We start from the raw sequence: 21,697 nt of genomic DNA, 5'->3' as shown, positions 1-21,697 counted from the left end.
TGTAAGTGGGCTTCCCTGGTGGCGCAGTGGTTGAGAGTCCGCCTGCCGATGCAGGGGACACGGGTTCGTGCCCCGGTCCGGGAAGATCCCACATGCCACGGAGCAGCTGGGCCCGTGAGCCATGGCCGCTGAGCCTCCGTGTCCGGAGCCTGTGCTCTGCAACGGGAGAGGCCACAACAGTGAGAGGCCCGCATACACCCCTCCAAAAAAAAAAAAAAAAAAGAATTAACTGCTAATGAATATGAGGTTTGTTTTGGAGGTGCTAAAAATGTTCTAAAACTAGATTGTGGTGAATTATATCTCAAGAAAGCTGTTATAAAATCATATGTGATAGCACCCATCCAGGGTAACCATTTATAATATGTGGGTGTAATCTTCTAGAATATTTTCCCTAGATTGTCTTTCACGTGTACATGTACGTTGTGATATGTGAGTGCAGAAAAATGGAACCATTAAAGTCATGCTTTTCCATTTAAACTATCTTGAGTATCTTCCATTTTAAATATAAAACTATATCATTATTTTTAATGACTGCATAGTGCTGTTATGGAAATACCATTTTATTCAACAAATCCCTGATTCTTAAGCATTTTGTTTGCCTTCAGTCTTTTGCTGTTTAAAATAGTATGATGAAATCCTTGTACTTAGACCTTTTTGTGCTAGTATGATATTTAAGATGAATTTCCAAATGTGGAATTCATAGACAACATGAACCTCTTCAAAGTCTTTAGTACCTATTTGCCCTTTACCACATTTATATTTTTATATTGTCACCATTAATGTACATACTGTTTGATGTTCAGCCTCAGCGTTTTATCATAAAACATTTTCCATTTCTGAATAGTGTTTGGTTTGGAAAGTACATTTTATATTTTTCTTCATCCGTATAATATCCCTATATTTTTCTTTACCAAGAGTTGGGTGTAAGTAAACACTCGCTGATTTGAATCTGTGAAAAATTTGCTGTGGCTTCACACTGGTCACCACTGAAAACTGCCCTGCTGGCAGACATTTCTGAATAGAGTTTGTAGTCAGTACTTTGCTGCTCTCTGTGAGCCGGTGCAGAAGCGCTGGCCAGGAGCATGTGTGTGTGTGGAGGGTCCCGCTGCACAGGCTCAGGACTGTTATGATGTGAATGCTGCCTTTTGCCATCTTTAAAGAGGATATGGCTAGTCCTCCAGCCAGGAGGACTCACCTGGTATTGATGGCACAGTCAACCTGACACTTAAGCAGTTGGGGATTTTGCCTGGATTCTCTTTCCCTGTAGAAGTCATAGGGGCGCTCTGGTATGGCCCAGTTTGTGGGGGGCCTAATGCCCAGGTAGTAATATCAGAAGTAACAATAGATGTGCAGGGAACCCTACCCATGGGCCGGGCACGATGCTCGGCTCTTCACGTGTGCTCTTCCACCCAATCCTTAAAACACCTCCGGGGGGTGGAGTGGGAGGCTGTGCCCATATAAGACACAGAGAGACAAAGTGGCTTGTCCACAGTCATGGTCAGTTAGGACCCTCATCTGTCTGTGACCCTTAATCACTGTGCTATGTTCCTCTCGACAAGTAAGACAGGAGTTAAATCTTCGAAGCGTTGGATTTGTAACCTGATTTGCTTTGCAAGAAGCTTAGGGGAAAATCCTCTAGACTTTAGCAGCATGGAGACTTGAAAGACCATGCATGAGAAAGAGAAGCATGAGGCCTGGCTAAGTGTGTTCTCCAGGTCTGAAAACAGTGTGCTTGACATGTCACAAATGAGGGGATTTCACCAGTTTCAGGCCATTCTTATCCATGCCAGGAGGATTTGAATGTGTTTTGGGTAATTAGTGTGCGTGTCCTTGTGGGTTAGCAGTTTGGTTTCTGTAATAGGTCATCAAGAAATGGTAACATGGGCTTCCCTGGTGGCGCAGTGGTTGAGAATCTGCCTGCTAATGCAGGGGACACGGGTTCATGCCCTGGTCTGGGAGGATCCCACATGCCGCGGAGCAACTAGGCCCGTGAGCCACAACTACTGGGCCTGTGCGTCTGGAGCCTGTGCTCCGCAACAAGAGAGGCCGCCATAGTGAGAGGCCTGCGCACCACGATGAAGAGTGGCCCCCGCTTGCCACAACTAGAGAAAGCCCTCGCACAGAAACAAAGACGCAACACAGCAAAAATAAATTAATTAATAAACTCCTACCCCCAACATCTTCTAAAAAAATATAAAAAATAAAAAAAGAAATGGTGACATGACGTGGTTGGTTAAAATGTGGATTTTGCTGTGGTGATTTATCAAATAGCATCATTAACTGTTATCCTCTTTGCCTTCCTCTGTGTGACCAATACCCGTGGGCCATCAAGACTAAAATATGGAGGCAGCAGAGAGGCGGGGTGTTGTGCTTTTTACTTTGAAAGTTCTTCAGTTGCTTTTAGGGCAAGGCATGAAGTGCTTCTTTTCAAGTGATTTTATTTTGTCTTATTCTTTAGGATTTGGTCAACACTGGACTCAGCACTTTCTTTTTCTTTATCGCTTCCATTGTACTGGCTGCTTTAAACCACAAAACCGGAGCAGAAATTGCTGCCGTGGTAAGTGAACTCAACGGGCTGAAACAGGACTGATTTGTGCACTTTCTGTGACTTGCTCCTCTGGTCCCCTGGCCTGTGTCCTACTCCTTCTCCTTTAGCTTTTTCTTTGCTAATGATACTGTTACTGGGCCAGCGGAGGTCCCAGTTCCTTCAGTGCTGCGGTTCTTAAAGTGTGGTCCCTGGAACAGCAGCCTTGGCATCACCCGAGAACGTGTTAGAAATGCCCTTCTCAGCCTCCCCCAGAGCTGCCGAGTCAGAAATGTGTTTTAACAAGCTCTCAGATGCACACTCAGGTTTGAGAACTCCTGCTTTAGTCTCTTCCCAATGGGGCCCTGGATGTCTGTTAGTGGTGTTGCTTTTAAGGGCCTTCCCTGCCGAGATGGGGTGTTAATGAAGCAGATGCATGCCCTCCGGGTGGGGTTGGGGAGGATGGGGCCAGACAATGTAAGGCTTTCTCCCTCTGTGTTCTGCATTTCCTTATTCTGTATTTGCAAAGAATATGTAGCACTTTTGTAATTGGGGGGGATGGTTAAAAGGTTTATTAAAAATGCTAAACTGTTAGCTCTCCAAGGTTTTAGTCAGTAGATTTATCAGTCGTTATCTTATCATTACAACTCCACTGCTTCTCACCCTGGAGCTGCCCACCCAGAGCTGCCCAGGTGAGTGGCAGCTGGATAGCAGGTGGGGGCTGGGCACTGTGATTTGGAACGTCAGGTCTTGCGGTTTGATTTGGGGCTCACACAGCAAGACCCTGATTTTTCATCTCATGATGTTTCATCTACATTGTATTTGCCTCCGAGTACCAGTGTCATGAAGGTCTGTAAAAGAGGCACTTCTGTGATCTGTTTCCTTGTAGAACCACTTCTGTTGGAGACTAATTGCTTCAAAAGAGACCTTAGGCTGCCTTTCTGTGGGTCACACGACTGTGAACTTGGCCATGACAAGCTGAACATTCAGCGGGGCTGCGTGTTGGGGTTAGAGCTGGGAGAGCTGCTGCAGCTCGGCTCATTGTAAGCTGCCCAGAGACCCCTCAGACGGCTGACGAGCCCGTGGACTAACTGGGTTTGTGTCTCGTAGATATTTGGCTTCTTGGCAACCGCGGCGCACGCGGTGAGCGCATTCCTGGCCGCGCAGAAGTGGAGAGTCAGCCTCCGCCAGCAGAGCGCCAGTGACTACATCCGCGCCCGCACGGAGTCCAGAGACGTGGACAGCCGGCCCGAGATCCAGCGTCTGGACACGTGAGGACGCGCCAGAGTCCTCTTCCCTCTGCTCCTCGTGCCCGTCCTTTCAATCAAGTTTTTCTGTCCCTCATCACGTCAGATTTTCATGTGACTAAGTTGAATTTTGTCCTCCTCGGTAAAAGTTCATTTTGGGAAAGGGTTTTCACAGTGGCCCTCGTGGCGGGTGCCTGAGGCAGGGAGTCCCGTGCCCAGCTGTTCAGAAAGAGGTGGGCGGGACAGGTCCCCAGATCCTCTGGTTTGGTGGCCCTGGGAGCCGCTGGCCTCACAGGCTGCCATGTCCACTTCACTGTCCCTGAGCACAGGCTTCACGTCTGACTCTGAGCCACCTGTCATATGTATTTGTGACAAGTCAGGACTTTGGATTAAATGGGGGCTGCTAGGAGTGGGGGGCGGAAATCAAGGAATGAAGGTACATGGTTGGAACAGTCGGTGAGCAGTGATTCCGGGGCAGCTCCCATAGCTGCCCCAGGTCAGCTTTAGTCTCGCTGCCAGGATCCCCCTCTCCCCATTGTTTTCCATGCCTGGGGCATCGAGACACCAGCACAAGCCTGGAAAGCCACGTGAGACACTGAGGGTCTTGGCGGTGGGTGTGCTGGCGGAGCTTTTCGCTGGGTCTGGGGTTTGAGGTGGGTGGGAAAAGCTGGCATCCTCTTGGCACAGCGCCGTGGCACTGCTGACCTGTGGGAGGGTCACCATTTGTTTCCTACCCTGCTGAGAAATCCCTTGATGCTTCCTCAAATGAATCACCTCCCTGAATCTCAGATTCTCCTCCAGGAATGCGGGGACCATCTTTTTTCCAGTTTCCTCCCTTTCCTGAATACTTTGAGGCTGGACTGCAGATTCTCTGTCATTTTACCTTCCCAGGTAAAAGCCACGAAAGAAATACAGTCCATTCCCCCAGCCCGAACCCTTGCCCATTTGCTGGCATCATGGACCACAGGTGGGGACACACCTCTATTTTAGGGGTGTGCACTGATTTTCAAATGCCTGAGAAGAGTTCTAGAGTGATTCTGAGTAGATCTGTCTAGGATTTGAAAATACTTGAATCTGCACCATGACACACCCTTTCACTGATGTTTCAGAGGAACGGTCGTCCCTGTGCCTCAGGGTCGTAACCATGAATGTCGATCTTGGAATCTGTAGGGGAAAGTTCCAGTTATGTAAGGTTTTGAACTGATTCTCGATAAAGTGACGATTATTGTGGTGACTGAGTTAAATGAGCCCCTACGATGCTGTAGTTTTTTATTTTTTTTCTGTTGGAGACTAATTGTATCTTTTATGGAAAAATTGTTTTAACGTGTCAGGTTTTCACTCTGAACTGTTTTTAATGTTTACAAACCTCACTCTAGCTCTAATATTTTGTGTTTCTCCCTGACCGAGGAAAAAAACGCTTACTGCTGGTGGGAAGATTTTGCATTAACGTGGAGAGTCCCCAGGATCTTGTCCTAGTGAGTGTTTACAGCTTCAGCAGCGTGCGGTGTAACAAGAGAGAGGGTCTGGGTCTGGGGGTGGGGCGAGCAGAGCCTGTGTGAGAAATGTCCAGCTGTGCACACATGGCATTACGTTCTGCATAGCAGAGCAGCGTCTGATTTCCCCGCGCGGGTGGATTCATCAGGTAGCGCTGCTTGGCTGGGGATTCCGCAGGAAATGGTACTGTGCTGTCTCTGAAGGGTCGGGGTTAGGGCTCCCTGAACTGAACATTCCCATACAATCCCAGTTGTGCCGCAGTTCCTTTCCAGGGCCGTGACCCAGGTCACCTGTTCAAACCCCTGGTCTGCTCAGGGGCCTTGGGCTGCAGGTGCAGACCCAGCTCATCAGGCGGTAATTCCCCTCCCTCTGTTCCCGCAGAGGGCAGCCAGGCCTGGTCACAGCGGGTCTGACGGAGCCCTCTTCCCATGGATGTTGTGAGGCAGTACAAACCATGCTTCACAAACTCCGTACCTAGTATGTGTAGTGATTTTTGAGGAGATTATGACATCTGGATTTTATCTGTTCATTTTATATATTTATTTTGCATTTGTTGAGTGTATATGCTTAGTCAAAATGGGGCTTATCTCCCTTTGAGAGTTCCATTTAAAAACAGGGTCACAAGGACTCAGCCTTGCATTAAGTGGGGCCCACTTAGAAGGACCACCCTGAACTGTATCAGAAACCTCCTGCTGGGACTCATGTTACTTGGCCTCAATAAAAAAGCCGCCTTTGAAGTGAGATTGAAAAATAGAAGACTGTTCAGGCAGGGTTGTTGCCCAAATTTTCCTAAGTCACTCCAGTAAAACCAGTTTATCATCTGGTTGAAAGGAGCCTATTGGCCTCCTGAGGATGTGTTGTCAGCTGCAAGGAATGGTTCTGAAGCCCATCGCAGTTGTAAACGCTGATAGATGATAAGAAGTGGTGACACCTTGTGCCATAGGCCACTTAGGAATTATTGAATAATTTGCATCTTGGTGTTAGAATCTTGGAATTATTTATTCCCCTGTAACTATTTAATGTCCTTTGTGCCATGAGACTCTCCCATGGTTTTTGTAAATATATTTCTTTTTTTTTTTTTTTCGGTACGCGGGCCTCTCACTGTTGTGGCCTCTCCCGTTGTGGAGCACAGGCTCCGGACGCGCAGGCTCAGCGGCCGTGGCTCACGGGCCCAGCCGCTCCGCGGCATGTGGGATCTTCCCGGACCGGGGCACGAACCCGGGTCCCCTGCATCGGCAGGCGGACTCTCAACCACTGTGCCACCAGGGAAGCCCAATATATTTCTTTATATTTAAGAAGCTCCCACTACAACCGGAAGTGGCCAGGTATGCAAATTGGTGTGATGCAGAGTCATAAGTCCTGTCACGTGTGGCAGTGTGGTGAGAAGGAAGGAATATGGTTGTCCAGTGTGAATGGAAAGGCGCCTGCATTTTCCGTATGTTGTCTGTGTGTACAAACAAGACAATCTAGATTTGGGGGGCTTAAAAGGACTGTTTTTTGCAGACTGAAGGAAGCTTATTTTTGCATTTAATAGTTCCAATATGGACCCATGTCAGTTTGGTTTGGGGCATTTTTGAGGCTGAGGCAATCTTAGTGTTTCTCAGTTTTCTGGTGGGATGATATTGGCTTTCATAGTTGGTGCCAGACTTGTGTATGTTTGAATTTGTTCCTGGAGGCTGGATGGTTGAAACCCTCAAGCATTTGGTGGAAACTCTGGTGGTTTTAGATGGATGCAAACACTGAAGTCTTCAGAGAAAGTTTATCCTGGCATCAGTTTGGTCGATGCGGTATTTTTTCTTTCCTCTGATTCTCCTTTAGCCTCCCTTCACACTGCTGAAGGCATGGGGTGGGGCGGGGGGAAGTACCTTTCCCCTTTCATACAGGGAGATTCTAATCATGAGAGCCTAAAGATACTTGTTGGCTCCATATAAAGCCAGGGAAAGACAAAGCCAGTTACAGATTAAAATTGCACAACAGAAGTTCGATTTAAAGCAAAGAAAATAGATTTTCACTCTACAGCAACAGTCATCCAAGAGATTCCCTTTGTCCACAGAAAGGCAAGAATGTAGTAGCCTGCCCAGTCCCAATGGCCATGTCTTCCACGGCAACTTGAACCGAAGTGCCAGTGTGGATGAAGCCTGGCCTGGCCCCAGGGAAGCCAAGGACACAGCCTGGTTCTGAGGGCTCGGCTCTGGAAGGTGGATGCCACCCCCTGTCCTTTGGGCACCATCACTGCCCTTTGGCTAAAGGCTCATGCCCATGGGCAGGCATGGAGTGTGTCCGACCCCACCCTGTGTCGGATGCTTCTGGAGAGAGCTTTGTGACTCAATTGAAAACTTTTCTACTCTTTTAAAGTTTGCAGTTTCATCTGCCTTTCTTCGAAGCTTTCTTAGTGATTCAATCTTGGGTTAAGCCACATGCGGCCTCTGAGGAGATGAAGCACTAACCCTTTTGTCTGCACGTGTACGTGAATTCTTGCTTGCAGCGAATGACCCTTGAATATCCCCTCCCAGTTTCATGTGTGTGGCCCAAGCTCACCTTTTCTTGTTGACTCGCATGTGCTGTTTGGGAAGAAACCCACGTGTTTAAGAGGCAGACCAAGTTCCTAATCTCGGGCTGTACAAGATGTTCTGTGGGTCGTTCTTAGAATCTGTCCTAACGGATGAATAAAGTGTGGAGACAGCGTGTGGCCCCTGTAGTGATTCTGGGAGGCCGTGACGACTGAAGTGGGTCCCGTTGTGCCATCCATGTTCAAAACAAAGCAACCATGAAGTCTTCATGCCACTGCCAGATTTTCATTTTCTCCACCTCTGGTTTACAGGAAAATATGACATTACACAGGTAGCAAAAGGTGAAAACACCCTCTAGCCTGCTGCCGATTGACTGTCTCAAGTGAAATAAAAAGTTGCTTCCTGCTCCAGCGACTGCCATTAGCGTGTGAGGTCTCCAGACAGTTTTCTGCCTCCTAGTGAAGTTCGCAGAACTCAGAGGCTCTCTCTTATTTCATCAGCAACCATTCCCAGGACCAGCTAGGCGACAGCCGATGAAGTGGGAGCAGGGGCGGGTCTGGGAGGGGAGAGGGAGGAGGGGGAGGCTCAGAATGTCTGCCGTGGGCCTGTCAAGAGCACTGGACATGGTTACCCACCCAGGGTACTTCCTGCCCTCTTTGGAAAAGCGAGGTCTTGTGTTCTGGAGCCCACCTGAGAGCAGGAGCCAGCGTGGGGAACAGCGTGCCTTGGCGCCGGGCTCTTAGTGTGAGTTTGGGGACTCACAGGTCTGGACAGGTGACTCGGATTCTGATTTGGGTGCCCCTCAGAGAGGACGCAGGCCTAACACTGCCTGCCGTGAGCTTTGTAAACGCTCCTGGCTCTTTATAAAATCTGTTTCTCCTCTTCTCAGCAGATATCTCTGAAATCATAACTGTCTGGTTGAGAAGGTAATTTGAAATATCTGGCTCTTTACATTTCTTTTATTTAGAAACTGTCTCTGAAAGAAAATACCCTCGATATCTGTTAGAGCTAGAAGAATTTTCTTCTCAAAGTTGAATGTTTGTTTAACTTTTCTTCACACCAGTAAATGGCATTTATATACTTTTAGGCTTGACACAGAGGGGTGGGTTCTGCTATAGTTTCCCTTCGTTTGGTCTAGATTCTTTTTCCATTTGGATATAATTTCTCAACCTTGGGGATTTATTTTTTCCTTTCTAGTTTTTATTATTCTATAAACATAAAAGTAAAGAAAAAAAATTACCCGTAAGTCCGCTGGGTAAATCAGTGGCAACTTGCCTAGAATAAAGTTTAGTTTATGGATCCTTGAATCGTCTATCTTTTTCACAGGGTTAGTTTGTTGTCTAGTTTTTATGCCAAGACTTTAATTTGGGTGACTTGCTATCTAGACACCCTGGAGTGTTGTGTTTTCTTTGGGATGCATTCTACACAAGGCCGAGAGCCTTCATTAAGGGGTTAATAGCCTGGACTCTAGTGAGCTACATCAGAACTTTCATGGTTCTAATTTAGAGTAGGATCTTGTCTCAAATGACCTTAATCAGCTTTGTTGGTGGGATTAGGGAGAGGCCCAAAGTTTCTTTTCATAACTGCACCTCAGAGGAGAGAACGCGTGACGCGATCTGACAGTGGTTTGTACGGGTTTCAGTAATAGCCTGGAACTATCCAATCTGATAGTGTCGTCTTTGGAGGACACTGCTGAAACCCGGTAGGAAGCACCCCTTTTATCAGGAAAGCCACCTGAAGGGACGGTCAGGAAACGAGGACAGCATGGGGGCCTGGTGTCCACGTAGGCAGGGCCGGCTCTGTCTGCTTCCCTTCGTGGGCCGTTTTGCTTTCCTGTGTGTTCCACAGTTGATTTTGCAAGTTTCAACTCTGTTCTCCTTTCTGCAGATGTGAGGAAGGCAGATACTCAGTGCTTGGAGGGAGAACTGGCTGGTCCAAGGGTTCCTGGGGGAGCGGGAGGGCAGGATGCCTGTGCCGCCTCCCGGGACTGGCCCAGGCCGCCAAGGCCTCTCGCCTGCTTCCAACTGTCACTCCGTAACCCGTTTAAAACCGAGTTTTCAAATCCTGCCTCATGATGAAACTGACGTATGTGGATAAAACCAGTGCTTTTCATAACTTGATTCTGATGTAGTTTCCTCTAAAAGAATGCTAGGGGTCGAAACTATTTGTATATGTTGAAATTTGTAGGGGTTCAGGAACCCGTGGCAAAAACACTTAACTATTTATTACAGGTATGACTGTATTTTTTCTTTTCCCAAAGTAGGTAATTATGTCTTTGTATATTTTAAGACAAATAATAATCACTTCACCTTTGGTGCCTTCCGTGTGTCAGTCACATGAACACTCTGTCAATCATGGAATTGAAAAAAAAAAAGATGTACATTTAGTTAAACAAGATAACACTATTTTTGTAGCATGATTTTAGATTGTGTCCTTTTAATATTGCTTCCAGCAATGTTGGTTTTGAGGTTTGGTCGTTTTCCCTTTAAACTTCATTATATATCTTAAAAAAGAAGAAAAAAAAAAAAAACCCCAACCCCCCGGCTTTTCCTGTCTTGTTTTCTGCTGCTTTCTCCCCAACATCTCGTTTCTGCTTATTTAAACAGTCTGAGAGTAAGAATATATTTCTGTGAAATAGTTATTAATCAGTATAACTGCATTTGGCATTTTTTAACCCCTTTTTCAGTTTGAACAGCCACTGCTCATCTCAAACAGTAAGAGGAAAGTGGTTCCATAAAAAAAGAACAGAACATTCTCGGTGCTCTGACTTTCCCTTCTTTGGGTCTAAAACGGTGAAAAAAGCCCTTTCTCTGGCTGGTGTCTGTCTTCCAGATCAGCTCAGGCCGCCGTCCTCCGCCTTGGCCAGCCTCCCTCTGCCCACGTGAGACGTGCTGGGGGGCGGGGTGGGGGGAAATCTCTGCTGGTCTCCGGCTCACCTTCCGCTCGGATCTCAGATTGGTTTGTGGATGCCCTGGGTAGGTTCCGTGGCCCTTCCTGGTTTCCCGCCCAAACATAATAGATTCCCTGCTGTGACAAGCTTGATGAAATTAAGACACAGAGGACGTGCCGGCTGCTCTTTTTGCTTTCCCACCCCTGCAGGACTGAGTTATGTCTGGTCAAGAAAAGTCTTGAGTAAACTCGCTGAGCCCATTTAAAATGAAGGAATGGATTTATTAAAACATAAAACTGTAGCTTTTGTGTGTGTGTGTGTGTGCGTCGCTTTGAAGGGTCGGAATGTGTCATTTTCTAACAAAGGAAGTCGAGTCAGATGGCTGATAATTCCCATGTGATTACTCGGTACTTGGCCCAGTGATACTTGGGAGAGGGGCCATGTTAATTTAACAACTACTACACTTTGCTTCTTAAAAGTCTGTTTCCTTTAACAGTGTAGACACAGCTGCGGGGCGACCTGAGGTGACGCCTGTTTGGCAAACTTTGGTTTATGCTGTTAGTAGGTCAGAGCTCCCATCCTGGCTTTTGAAGCTGGTGTGGATGCCCTGGGGTGGGCACCACCCGGCTCCCACAGGCTCCCACGTTTGACTCTATTCATTTGGAGTGGTTTGGGGGCCCCAAAGCCTTTGCTCCTGTTGGTTTGTCCCTGACAGCAGACAAAGCCTCGTGCTGCCCTCAGTTTTCCCTCTTTATTTCTTTTGAAGGACCAATTTTTCACGGTACTTGTCCTGATTGTTTTCATAGTGTTCAAATCTGTATTTTTGTATGTAGAGGGAAATAATTTTCTCAACACTAATCGCTAATAAATACTGTATTAAATTGTCATGAAGGAGTTCTTGTTTAATAAATGGACATGTAAAAACAGTGTCATCTCTTTCTTCGCTCTGCCTTGCCTCCCGCCCCTTCAAAGGCTGTGGCCTGGATCTTGAAACAGGCCCGTAGGGCGGGGGTTGAATACAGCCACGGTTGGGGGTGAGGACTCCGCAGTGTCGCTGTCCACAGGCGGCTTGGCTGGTCCTGGCTGGGCCTGGCAAGGTGGGGCCACACCCACAGGCCCGTTGGCTTCTGCACAGTCGACTTTCATACGTGTTTTCAGAACACACTGTGTGTGAAAGTTGGGGCAGAATGCCTCGATCCTTTTCCATCGCCGGGGCCAAAGCGCTGACTTACCACGGGACGTGAGCCTGATGCGTGGGTGAGACCCTGGGCCTCTTGTGAGGACCTGGGCAAGTCACCGAACCTTCCATCAGTTTCCTGAACTGTGAAAGAGGATTGTGTGAGGTGTAGAGGAAACGTGCCGACGCCTAGCGGGGGCCTGGCGGGGAACAAGTGCGCGTGCATCACTGCTGTAACCTGGAGCTGCCAGGATCCACACGGCGCATGGGACCACCCTGTGCTGACGCGTGACGCCCGGCAGCGCTGCTCCGGGTGTGTAAGGTTTTTTTCAAACACACACACTCCAAGCAGGAAGTCAGTCTGATTTAATCCATTATGGCTTTTTTCAGGGTAGGAGATTCACATGCAAGAGAAGAACAGAGATTACAAATGTCCAAAACATGGGTCCAGAGCTCTGGCTCACTCACAAGGCCTCTTGGGTCACAGGAAATGCCATTTAAGAAGCTGCTTTTGTGTAAAAAAAAAAAAAAAGTTATAAAGTTACAAAATCCCATTGAAGATACATGCACAGCATAATAAGGTCCTTAGGTGAACACAGAAGGCATGTCTCGCCCCTCGTGAGGGTCAGGTGTTCAGAAGCACATTGTCCTGAGGGCCCGAGAGCCTCTGGCCTGCTGACGGCCCAAGGAAAGACAGGGTTTGGCTGGGCCTGCCCAGCTGCCCTGGGAGCTGTCACTGCCACTTCGTCGTTTGGAGCCCTCGATCTCTTGGACCTGGTAAGCTAGTCTTCGAGCTCTTCTTGAAACAGTCTTAGACCCAGAATAGGCATGTCGTCTGAAGAAGATATGGTCTCCAAGGGTGTAAAGTATCACTCATGGGCACTGGGACCCACTCTCTCCTAGATCATACAGCAAAGGCCACTTTTCTCCCTGCTTCAAGAATGAAGAGGGGGACTTCCCTGGTGGCGCAGTGGTTAAGAGTCCGCCTGCCGATGCAGGGGATGCAGGTTCGTGCCCCAGTCCGGGAAGATCCCACATGCTGCGGAGCGGGCTGGGCCCGTGAGCCATGGCCGCTGAGCCTGTGTGTCCGGAGCCTGTGCTCCGCAACGGGAGAGGCCACAACAGTGAGAGGCCCGCGTAACGCAAAAAAAAAAAAAAAAAAAAAAAAAGAATGCAGAGGGAACTGTTCCTCCTTGAACAAAAGAATCTTGGAAGCGTCGTTCTCGACAAAATGCCTGCCGTGAGCAGGGGCCCAGGGATGGCCCCCCGCCGGTTTCTGTCTTGTCTTTCCCCCGCACTCACCACAGCACGAAGTGCTTCCTGCAATGGTATAACAAGGCTCTATCTGCTTTGTCCCCTTGTGCTTATTTTTGGCAGAGGTTCAAGGGCTTAAGGTCTGTGGGACAGAAATGAGAAGTGGTGGAACGATGCCCTTAAGAAAAGAGAGGCTGGAGAGTGCTAAGCAAGGGGTGTCATCATGTATGCCAGGCTCAGGAACGTCACCCTGGGGCTGTGAGGAGGCCTGCTCCGTCAGCAACTCCCGCTGCTGTGCGAGAAGTCACAGCCTCCCTCCCAACATGCACGGTCCCCTGGCCACACTCCGGCCAGCATGGTCAGGAGGTGCAGGAGCGGAGGCCTGCGTGGCTCAGGCTGCCAGGGCAGGTCGGGTCTTCAGTCGGAGTCAGAGTCGGAATTCTCTTCTGAAAGGAAAGCAAAGAGGATGCTTGGCAGGAGTTTCGGGGCCAGCGGTGCCTGGGAGCCATCTCCGGGGAGGCACTGTCAGCTGGGACCCGGGGCTCAGGCCGCTCCTGCAGCTGATGGTGCCGTGGGTGGCGTCTGCTTGGCGCGAGGACCATCGAGTGCTTGGGAGTCTCCGGGTGCAGTCGAATGGAGGTGGGGAGCCCAGATGCCCCTTGCTCTGGGGCTCCAGGCCCTCCCAAATCTGCCTGGGCCGTTCTTACCTGGAGGTGCCAGGGTTGTATATCTGCCCCCCAACCCGCAGTTGAAAATGGGGCTAGCTATTGCCTAAGAAACTAAAACATACTGGAAAATCAGGACGCTTCTTTTTAGCCATTTCATAGTTTCAGTCTCCCCTACCCCAGGAGTTTCGATGTCACTTGCCTGGGGACAGCAGGCACTCAGTGGAGAGATGCCAACTCCAAGGCGGGGCCTACAGGCCCCTCAAAAGCCCCCCCTTGTCTTTCTGTCCAGCCACATGTCACTGCTGATCCTCACTGGACACGACCACCTGTTCCAGAGAAACACCTCACCTGCCCTTTATACTCTGTTGTCTTCCCTCCACCTGTCCCATTTTTTCTGCCTGCACTCCTAGACATCCATCAAAACCCAGCAATGGGGTCACCTCCACAGCCTCCTAGCTGGCACATAGGGTGGGTGCTCCCTCAGCTGCTTCATCCCTACGTCTGTTAGCTCTCGTTGTGCTGTTGCGGTTGACATCTACTCTGGGCTCCTCGTGCCCTGTTTGTGCCGTGTGTGTACATCACCACTTTGTCTCTGGATCTAATTCCTGTCTGGGCTGAATTCCCTGAGGGCAGGTAGTTGGCCTTGCCCGTCTGCACATCCCTAGGGCCCAGCACATGGCAGCCTCTGTAGGTGTTTGGGTCAACAGAGGCTGACAGAAGGGCCGCGAGGGATCATGGGACACCAGGCTGGGGGAGTGTGGTGCTGAGCCAAACATCCGATTTACTCAGTTGCAGGGAGCTGACATCTGCCTCTCCATTTAAAGCCTGCCTGGGGGTGTGGAGAGGAAGGGGCAAGTAAATGGCCTGGGCCCTCCGTCCCAGGTCAGCTCCTGGGCTTCCCAGCATTTCTGTGCTGGAGCCTCCACCACCCCTGTAACTCCTGCCCCCTGGGCAGGGACCTCCACCTCGTCTGGTGGCCTCCCCGGGCAGGAGAGCCCTGGGCTGTGACTGAGGAAGGCCTGAGGGAGATCACAAGCTCCAAACCAGCTTGAGCTTGGACGCACCCCTGTAGGGCCTCCAGCTGGGCACATGCACCCCGAGGATGTGTCATGTTGGTATGGCTGCTGTCACGGATGGAAAAACCAGCCATCTAACTTGCAGGGGGGTTTTTTGTTTTTGTTTTTTAAATCAGGTAATGGCACAACAGCCATTCTGAGCTGAAGGATGGCTTGAGGGACCAAAAAGTCTGTGGCACTTTCTTTGGATCTAAGAAGTGAAACAAGCCCGAGCTTGACTGTGTTTGCCTGGGTGCTGCGGATAAGCATGAGAGCTTGGTTCGCTGGCCCTTAAGCTGGGGGCAGGCGACACTGGGGAGCAGGGGCGCTGCTGTGGGACGGGCGGCCACGCTGCAGCCCAGTGGATGGCGTCCAGGGAGTTGAAGGCGAGTGACTGGCCGCCCTGGGGGCTCGTCAGGGAAGGTTTCATGAGGAGGAGGTGCCGAGCGTGCCCTCAGCTTGCCCTTCCTGGAAAGGCTGAGGCCCTGGGGAATCCTGTGCTCCCCAGAGGGGACCGACCGGCTTTATGATCAGTGCCGCATGAAGGGATAGGAGAACCAGGCTGTGAAAACACTTCCTGCCCATGGGGAGAGAGGAAATGCTCTTACTCCAGCCTCAAACTAGCCGAGTGTCCCCAGGGGAGAGCAGGGCCCCTGCATCAACCGTTCCAGGTGATGCGCTGGGTTCCCTGGTGGGACCCACAGGGTGGCTACCTACCTTCTGCCTTGTCAGCTGCGGTCTCATCTGCGGAGTCCCCTTGTTTGAGGAATTTGGCCACATCGTTAAAGATCAGGTAGAAGTCAATTGCAAACACGATGGTGGCAAAGAAGCCAAACACCTGTGGGATACAGGGGACAGGGAGGATGGGACGCGTCATCAGGAGCTGGGAGCCTGGGAATGCGGGGGGAGCAGCCGCTGCCCCATCCTCATAGCTTTGTTTTTATCTGCTTGGATAAGTAGCTCAGATTGGCGGACACAGACCCCTCCCGTTAATGACAGATAGGAAAACGAGCTGTTAACTTGGTTTGGCAAACAGCCTTTTCGAACTCTGGGCAGAGTAAATCTCCAATAAGAGGACAGTGGAGTCGCTGAGATCCACGTCAAAGTCCAAGGTACCTAGGCAGAGGCAGAATATGCCCAAGGAGCTAAGAGGGGCACCCACTTAGGAGTGGGGTGAACTTGAGTGGGGCATCACTGGGCATCGCCCCCTCCCAGGGCTAGAGTGGCTACTCACTCCGGCTGCTTTGGAAGCTCCGTCCGGGTATTTGGCCACAGCTGTGATGGAGATGGCGAAGTAGATGAGGGCCGCTGTGACACAGCGTAGGAAGTCCTGGGGAGAGAGGGGCATGGTCACAGCGCCGTGAGCTCCCTGAAGTGGGGCACAGCATGGGAAGGGGGCCGCTGGGAGCTGAGGCAGGAGAGGGGGGCTCAGAAGGGCACTGTGTGCCAAGAACAGGGCCGGAATCCCACCGTCAGAGGAGGATGGGCCTGGCAGCCTGGACACACGCGGCCCCCAGGTCCAGCGTCCACGGCACTCCCGCTCTCCCTGGTCCTCCCCCGACCTCCACCCCGCCCCTGCCCAGCGGCCCCCTGTAGGCTGCCGTCCTCTGCCAGGTGGACAACGGGGTACGGACCAGGCTGCAGCTCTCCCTGTGGCTTGGCCCAGATGCAGACTTCCCCGTTTGGCGGGCAGGGAGAAGTTGGAAATCTTGTCACTGCTCCCTCTGGCTCTCCAGTAGGGAGATCTGGCCCCGGACCTTGCTTTGCCACATACTTGTGGCAGATCATTTATGTATCATGGTTTCTGTCTACCGGTCCATAAAATGGGGACAGCGGGTGCAGCCCATCAGGAAGAATGCCGGGTATGAAGTCAGGAGACCAGAGTTCAAGTGCAGCCTTTGCTGTACCTTCTCTCTTACCCATTTCATAGAGCAAAGTCCGGGATGGGGTTCTGGGCCCTCCCAGGTGATAAAACAAGTTGTCAGGCGGCTGAGATCTGGGTAAGCCCTGCAAGTCCTCAGTTAACCTGCCCTGCCCCGTGTGGAAATGGCTAGAATTCCTGCGGCTAAGACTCATGCCGATGGGCCCAGTTGGGAACACCAGCGCCACCTGATGGCGAGGCGGGAGGATGCTATCTGGGGTTCGTAGCCTCACAGAGGGACACTGGAGGCCCTGGAGGCAGGGCAACCTGCCCTGGGTCATGTGGCTGCCGTGCGGTGGGGCCTGGATCACCCGAGGCCAGGCCTACCCACCAGGCTCGACCAACTGCAAACGCCCCCTCCAGTGCATTGAAGAAAGGGTGAGGGCCGAAATGCACAACTCTCCGTGACAGCTGGTCAACCCCTTCCTCCCGGGGGCCCCAGCCCTCACCATCATGGGCCAGCACAAGCCCTGCCACTTGTCGTTCAGCTGCATGGCATCAGCAAAGAGGAAGCAGAGGGCCAGCAGGAACTCCAGCAGGGGCGCCGTGAGGAAGGCGGATGCTGAGGACGCCACATAGCAGACGAAGGTGATGAAGGAGAGACCCTGGGAGGTGGCGGAGGGAGAAGTCAGAGCCCGTGCACAGCCCCTCCCTGCAGGCAGGACTAGAGGAGGCTCCAGCACGTGAAGTGACCTGCCCAGTCCTGCAGACGCAGGATTAGAACTCCATCAGACGCACACCCCGTGCTGCCCCCAGTGCCTCTGGGCATGGCTCTGCATCCTGACCTCAGGCCAGCTCCCTGCCGGGACCCAGTCAGGAAGCCCCAGCCTCTCCTGCGTCCAGCCCCCCAGGAAGCTGCCTCCTGGGGCTGCGCCACTCCCACCCACCCCAGAGGCTCTATGGCAGAATCCACCAACTCAGATGGTGCCCGACGGGAAAATCAAACCCAAGCCGTCTCAAAGGCAGTCCACTAAGCAGTAGCCAGTTTCAGAAAATTACACCCAAGATTTGTGCTTGAATGAAAAATTTACCTGAAAAACAATACACAAATGTGGTGCTTTAGTTAATGATACACATGCTGAAGCATTCAGAGTTGAAAGGTACTGATGTCTGCTCAATTTACTTTGAATGCATCAAAAAATAAAACGTTTTGATGGACAGAGAGATATGTGATAAAGCAAACAGTATAATCCAGGTGGTGGGTATATGGGGTTTCTTCTTGGTATATTTGCAAAATTTCACAATAAGGCGAAAACATCCAGGAGAGGGAGTGGTGACACTGACACTTCATGCCCTGCTGCGTCATTTGTTCAGCCTTTGTGAAAGGTGGGGTGAACTGTAATGAGGAACTGATTAAGAATTAAAGTGTTTTCTGCAGCCCTGTCCACACACTGTGGGTGGCAACTGATGCGTGAGGATGCCGAGGCCCCGGGTTAGTTCTGCAGACCCGTGTGCTCTGAAGAGCAGACGGGGATGACGGGGCTGTTCACTGGACCAGTGCCTGCTGAGGCTTGTGGGGCCTCCTCAGCTCCTCACCACCACCCAGGCACCAGGTGCCGTGCACAGCCCACTTTGCAGATGAGAAGAGTGAGGTTCAGGGAGATGAAGTGGTGTGCTCAGTGACATACAGCTAAGAAGAGGGCATCAGAATTTGCACTCTGGCTTGGCTGACTCCACATCTGGAGTTCTTAAGCAACACTGCCCTGTGGTTGCTGGCCTTTATCTGTCCTGGTTTTGGTCACTCTTGCTGGGTTTGAGCAGGTCCATGGCTGAGTAGCTCAGAGTGGGCCAGGGGGCTATGTGGGGATGACACCCAGATGCCCTACAGGAGGCCCTGTGGTAGCTTCAGACAAATGAGCTGAAGAGCACCCGTATCTGGTCTGAACATGACAATGGAGGTAGCTGAGCCCAACTTGAACAGATGGGAAACTAAGGCGTAGAGATGGGCTGAGAGGCTGCTAGGGCCTCCCAGGAAGGCAAGGCCACAGGACTCTGGCCTGGCCCTATCCTCTACTTCCTCTGCCAAAGGCTGTTCTGTCCCTCCTTTTCCTGTCCCCTACCCCCAAAGCCTGATTCTGGGGATCCCTCTCTCGATTCTGTTTCCTCAGTCCCTGATTCCTGGTGGCAACTTCCTCCCCCTTCCTGCCCATGTCAGCCTCCCCACTTGCTTGGGCCTGGGGGCAGCCAGAGGTGACCTGAGGGGGCAGGAGTGACCTCCAGTGGCTCCCCTTGCGTCTTCAGTGCCCACTCCTCCTCCGTCCCTCCTCCGCACTTCATCCTCCTAGACCTAGATTCTTGGCGCCCAGCTTTGCCGAGGGCCTCCTCTAGGCTCTGGCCAGCATCCCCCCCACCCATGAGGTGGGCCTGAGTGGGGTGTGGTTGGGGTCCCCTCAGGGGATGGTGGATTCAAGGCTTCTCCAAAAAAGTGGCTCCCATCAATCTCCAAAGTGGGGCTGCGTGGCCAACCAGGAGGCAACTCCCTGGAGTGTGAGCTGCGAGTCCTGGACTGTGATGCCTCATCTGGGAGTCCGGCAGGTGCCAGGCTGGTGACCTCTGGGCTGACCCCAGAGGCAGAGAAGGTGGTAGGACGGCCTCCTGCCATCAGCTCTGGGTGGTACAAAGGAGAGGCTGCGGCAGAACCCTCCTCTCTCTGATCCCTGCTGTCCCCTGGCCCTCAACTGACCCATGTCAAATCCCCTAGAGGCTCGGGCCTCAGCTTTCTTGTCTGCAAAGTGGGAATAATGACAGATTATCAAATTGCTGGAGATCTAAGTAACAAGTGCTCCACTCTTATCCCGCCTCCCCTCCGCTTGGCCTCTTCCTCCCCTTCCCTCCACAGAGGCCCAGCACCAAACCCCAACCCCACAGGCTGACAGTGCAGGAGTTTTCCGAGTGTCCCTAGGACAAAGGCCTCTTGACGGGCCTGGGGTGGGGGGCGGGTGCGGGAAGGAGGAAGGAGCTCAGCGGGGGCGGGACGGCTGGATCCTAGCGAGGGAGGGGAGGAGGGGGATGAAGTCACCCCGCTGGGCCGCCCCTCAGCAGCCTGGGTGGGGGTGGGCTCCCTGCGCGCCCCCCACTGTGTGGCCCGGGCCTCACCCAATCCCGGGGGTCCCCCCTCCCAGCTGGCTGGACTCCACTCTGGCTTCCGCCCTGCAGCTCGAGGCCCGGCTGGTCCTCCCTGAGCCCAAGAAAGCGCGCCAGGGAGCAGAGAAACGACCTGGGGTTCGCGAACGGCCGACTCCTCCCAGGCCCGGCCCGGGCGTGGCGAGAGGCTATGCGGAGCGGGGTGCCCCCGATGGAGGCCAGAAGATGCGGGGACGCAGCCCGTCCCAGGGGCCCAGAGAGGGCGGAGGCGCCGGAGGTCACACAGCGCTGGGCCGAGCTCCCAGGGGCCCGGCCGCCGCGTCGGGGGCCTCCTCTCCAAGCTTCCCTGCGGCTCCCGCCTCGCCTCCGACCCGCGGCTGAGCTTCAGCGAGCCCGTCCCAAACCGCGGAAGTTTGCCGATCTCAGCCCAACTTCGCGGGGCTGCGAGGGGCACCGGCCGGGCGGGGCGCCAGGACCCGGGCGTACAGAAGGCGGCGCCCCGAGCCCTACGCCCGGGAGGTGCAGGCGGGAGCTGCCGCAGGGGTCTCCGCGCCGCCGGGAGGGGGCCAGGGGCCCGCACTCACCGTCTCCGCCAGCAGGAGGCGGCCTTTGAGCGAGCAGAGGAAGGCGCGCGCCGGCAGGAGGGCGCGGAGCCCGGGAAGGGCCGCGTGGGGCTGGGAGCGGCCGGCGGGCTCGCGGTCTGGGTCGGGCTCCGGGTCTGGGGGCCACATGGCGGCGGCGGCCGCGGCCTCGCTCTGCCTTACTCTGCGTACAGGAGGGAAACGGAAACCCTGACTGTGCGGAAGGAGGATCGAGCCAGACCAGTTGGGCGCGGGGGCTCATCCCGCCCCGCCCCGCCCCGCCCGCGCTCCGCCCCTCCTCCCTTCTTGGCCTCTCCTGCCCTCTCCTCCTCTCTTCTCCTCCCTCCCTCTCCCCTCCTCCCCCCTCCTGCCCCCTCTTCTCCTCTCTTCGCCTCCCTCCCTCTCCCCTCCTCCCCCCTCCTGCCCCCTCCTCTCCTCTCTCTCCGCTCCTCTCCTCTCTCGCCTCTTACGCCCGCCTTCCTCCTCTTCCCCTCTCCTCCTCCCCCTCGGACTTTGGCTGTCGGGGCTGCTTAGGCCCTCGCTGGTCCGACTGGCAGTGATGCTGGCTTGGGGCTTCCTCAGGCTCACCGCCGCATTCTCCCCTCACCCTTGTCCTGGCGGCTGGAGACCTTTTTATTGCCGCCCCCCGTCGGAGCTCCCACCCATCTCTCCTTGCCCAGAAGATTGTCTGCATTCGCTGTCTCCAGTCTAGCTTCCTGCCCTAGCTCGCGTCGGGGATCCAGGAACCTAGGCCTTCAAACAGCGAGACCTCTCTGTTGTCTTCCTGCGGCTTTCACCCCACTGTCAGCTCCCTGCCCCACTCCCTCTCTCTTTCTCCCCTGACCACCCCTCCCATCTTTGGCCAGCCCAGCCTCCTGCGGCCTCTTTGTTGTCTGCCGCAGCCCTGGGTTCGGCACCACCCCCATCTTCATCCCAGGAGGACTCCCAGATAGAGACCTCGGAGCCCCAGCCCTTATACAACACACACATGTCTCCAGGGCGTCTGGAGTTCAGTGTGACCAATACCCAGCCCATGACATTCTCACTATGCCTGAGCCTCTGCCAAGGGCACTGCCATCTGCCCTTCCACCCCCAAGAGCCAGAGACCTGGGGATTGGCCTCGTTCTCCCTGACCCCACCCTCACCTCACCCCACCCCCCCATCTATCACCAAGGCCCACACATCTTTGCCTCCTAAAGCTTTCTTAGATCTCTGTCCACATCTCATCACCACATTCTCCATTAGATCTCAGACCACTGCTGTCTCCTTCCTGGACTGTTGTGATGACGTCT

The 21,697-nt window shown here is 52.9% G+C and overlaps 2 protein-coding genes across 2 annotated transcripts in view; one reads left to right on the top strand and one right to left on the bottom strand.

Annotated features, from left to right (window-relative positions):
- CMTM4 (CKLF like MARVEL transmembrane domain containing 4) overlaps positions 1-12,374 on the top strand; it is a 71,291-nt gene extending 58,917 nt beyond the window's left edge. The window contains exons 3-4 of the mRNA XM_032613098.1: positions 2,459-2,557; positions 3,635-12,374. Of these exons, the coding sequence (XP_032468989.1) occupies positions 2,459-2,557; positions 3,635-3,799 (264 nt within the window). The 3' untranslated portion in view covers positions 3,800-12,374. The remainder of the gene's footprint in view (positions 1-2,458; positions 2,558-3,634) is intronic.
- Positions 12,186-20,637, bottom strand: CMTM3 (CKLF like MARVEL transmembrane domain containing 3). The gene is made up of 5 exons (XM_032613100.1): positions 20,409-20,637; positions 17,190-17,345; positions 16,054-16,149; positions 15,537-15,657; positions 12,186-13,542 (listed from the first exon to the last, which is right to left on the bottom strand). Exons 1-5 carry the CDS (start codon positions 20,553-20,555, stop codon positions 13,514-13,516), a joined length of 549 nt encoding a protein of 182 aa, XP_032468991.1. The 5' UTR covers positions 20,556-20,637; the 3' UTR covers positions 12,186-13,513.
- Positions 20,638-21,697: the final 1,060 nt, after the last annotated feature.

Source organism: Phocoena sinus, chromosome 19 (assembly GCF_008692025.1).
Source record: "Phocoena sinus isolate mPhoSin1 chromosome 19, mPhoSin1.pri, whole genome shotgun sequence".
Lineage (NCBI taxonomy): Eukaryota > Metazoa > Chordata > Mammalia > Artiodactyla > Phocoenidae > Phocoena > Phocoena sinus.
The sequence above is the reverse complement of the archived record's forward strand: the minus strand, read 5'-3'. Positions and strand labels throughout refer to the sequence as shown.

Coding starts and splice junctions, on each gene's coding strand:
- CMTM3 (XM_032613100.1), bottom strand. CDS start 20,555: ATGTGGCCCCCAGACCCGGAGCCCGACCCAGACCGCGAGCCCGCCGGC. Junction 17,346..20,408: donor GCCTCCTGCTGGCGGAGACG/GTGAGTGCGGGC, acceptor GCCACCTCCCAG/GGTCTCTCCTTCATCACCTT. Junction 16,150..17,189: donor GCTTGTGCTGGCCCATGATG/GTGAGGGCTGGG, acceptor CTCTCTCCCCAG/GACTTCCTACGCTGTGTCAC.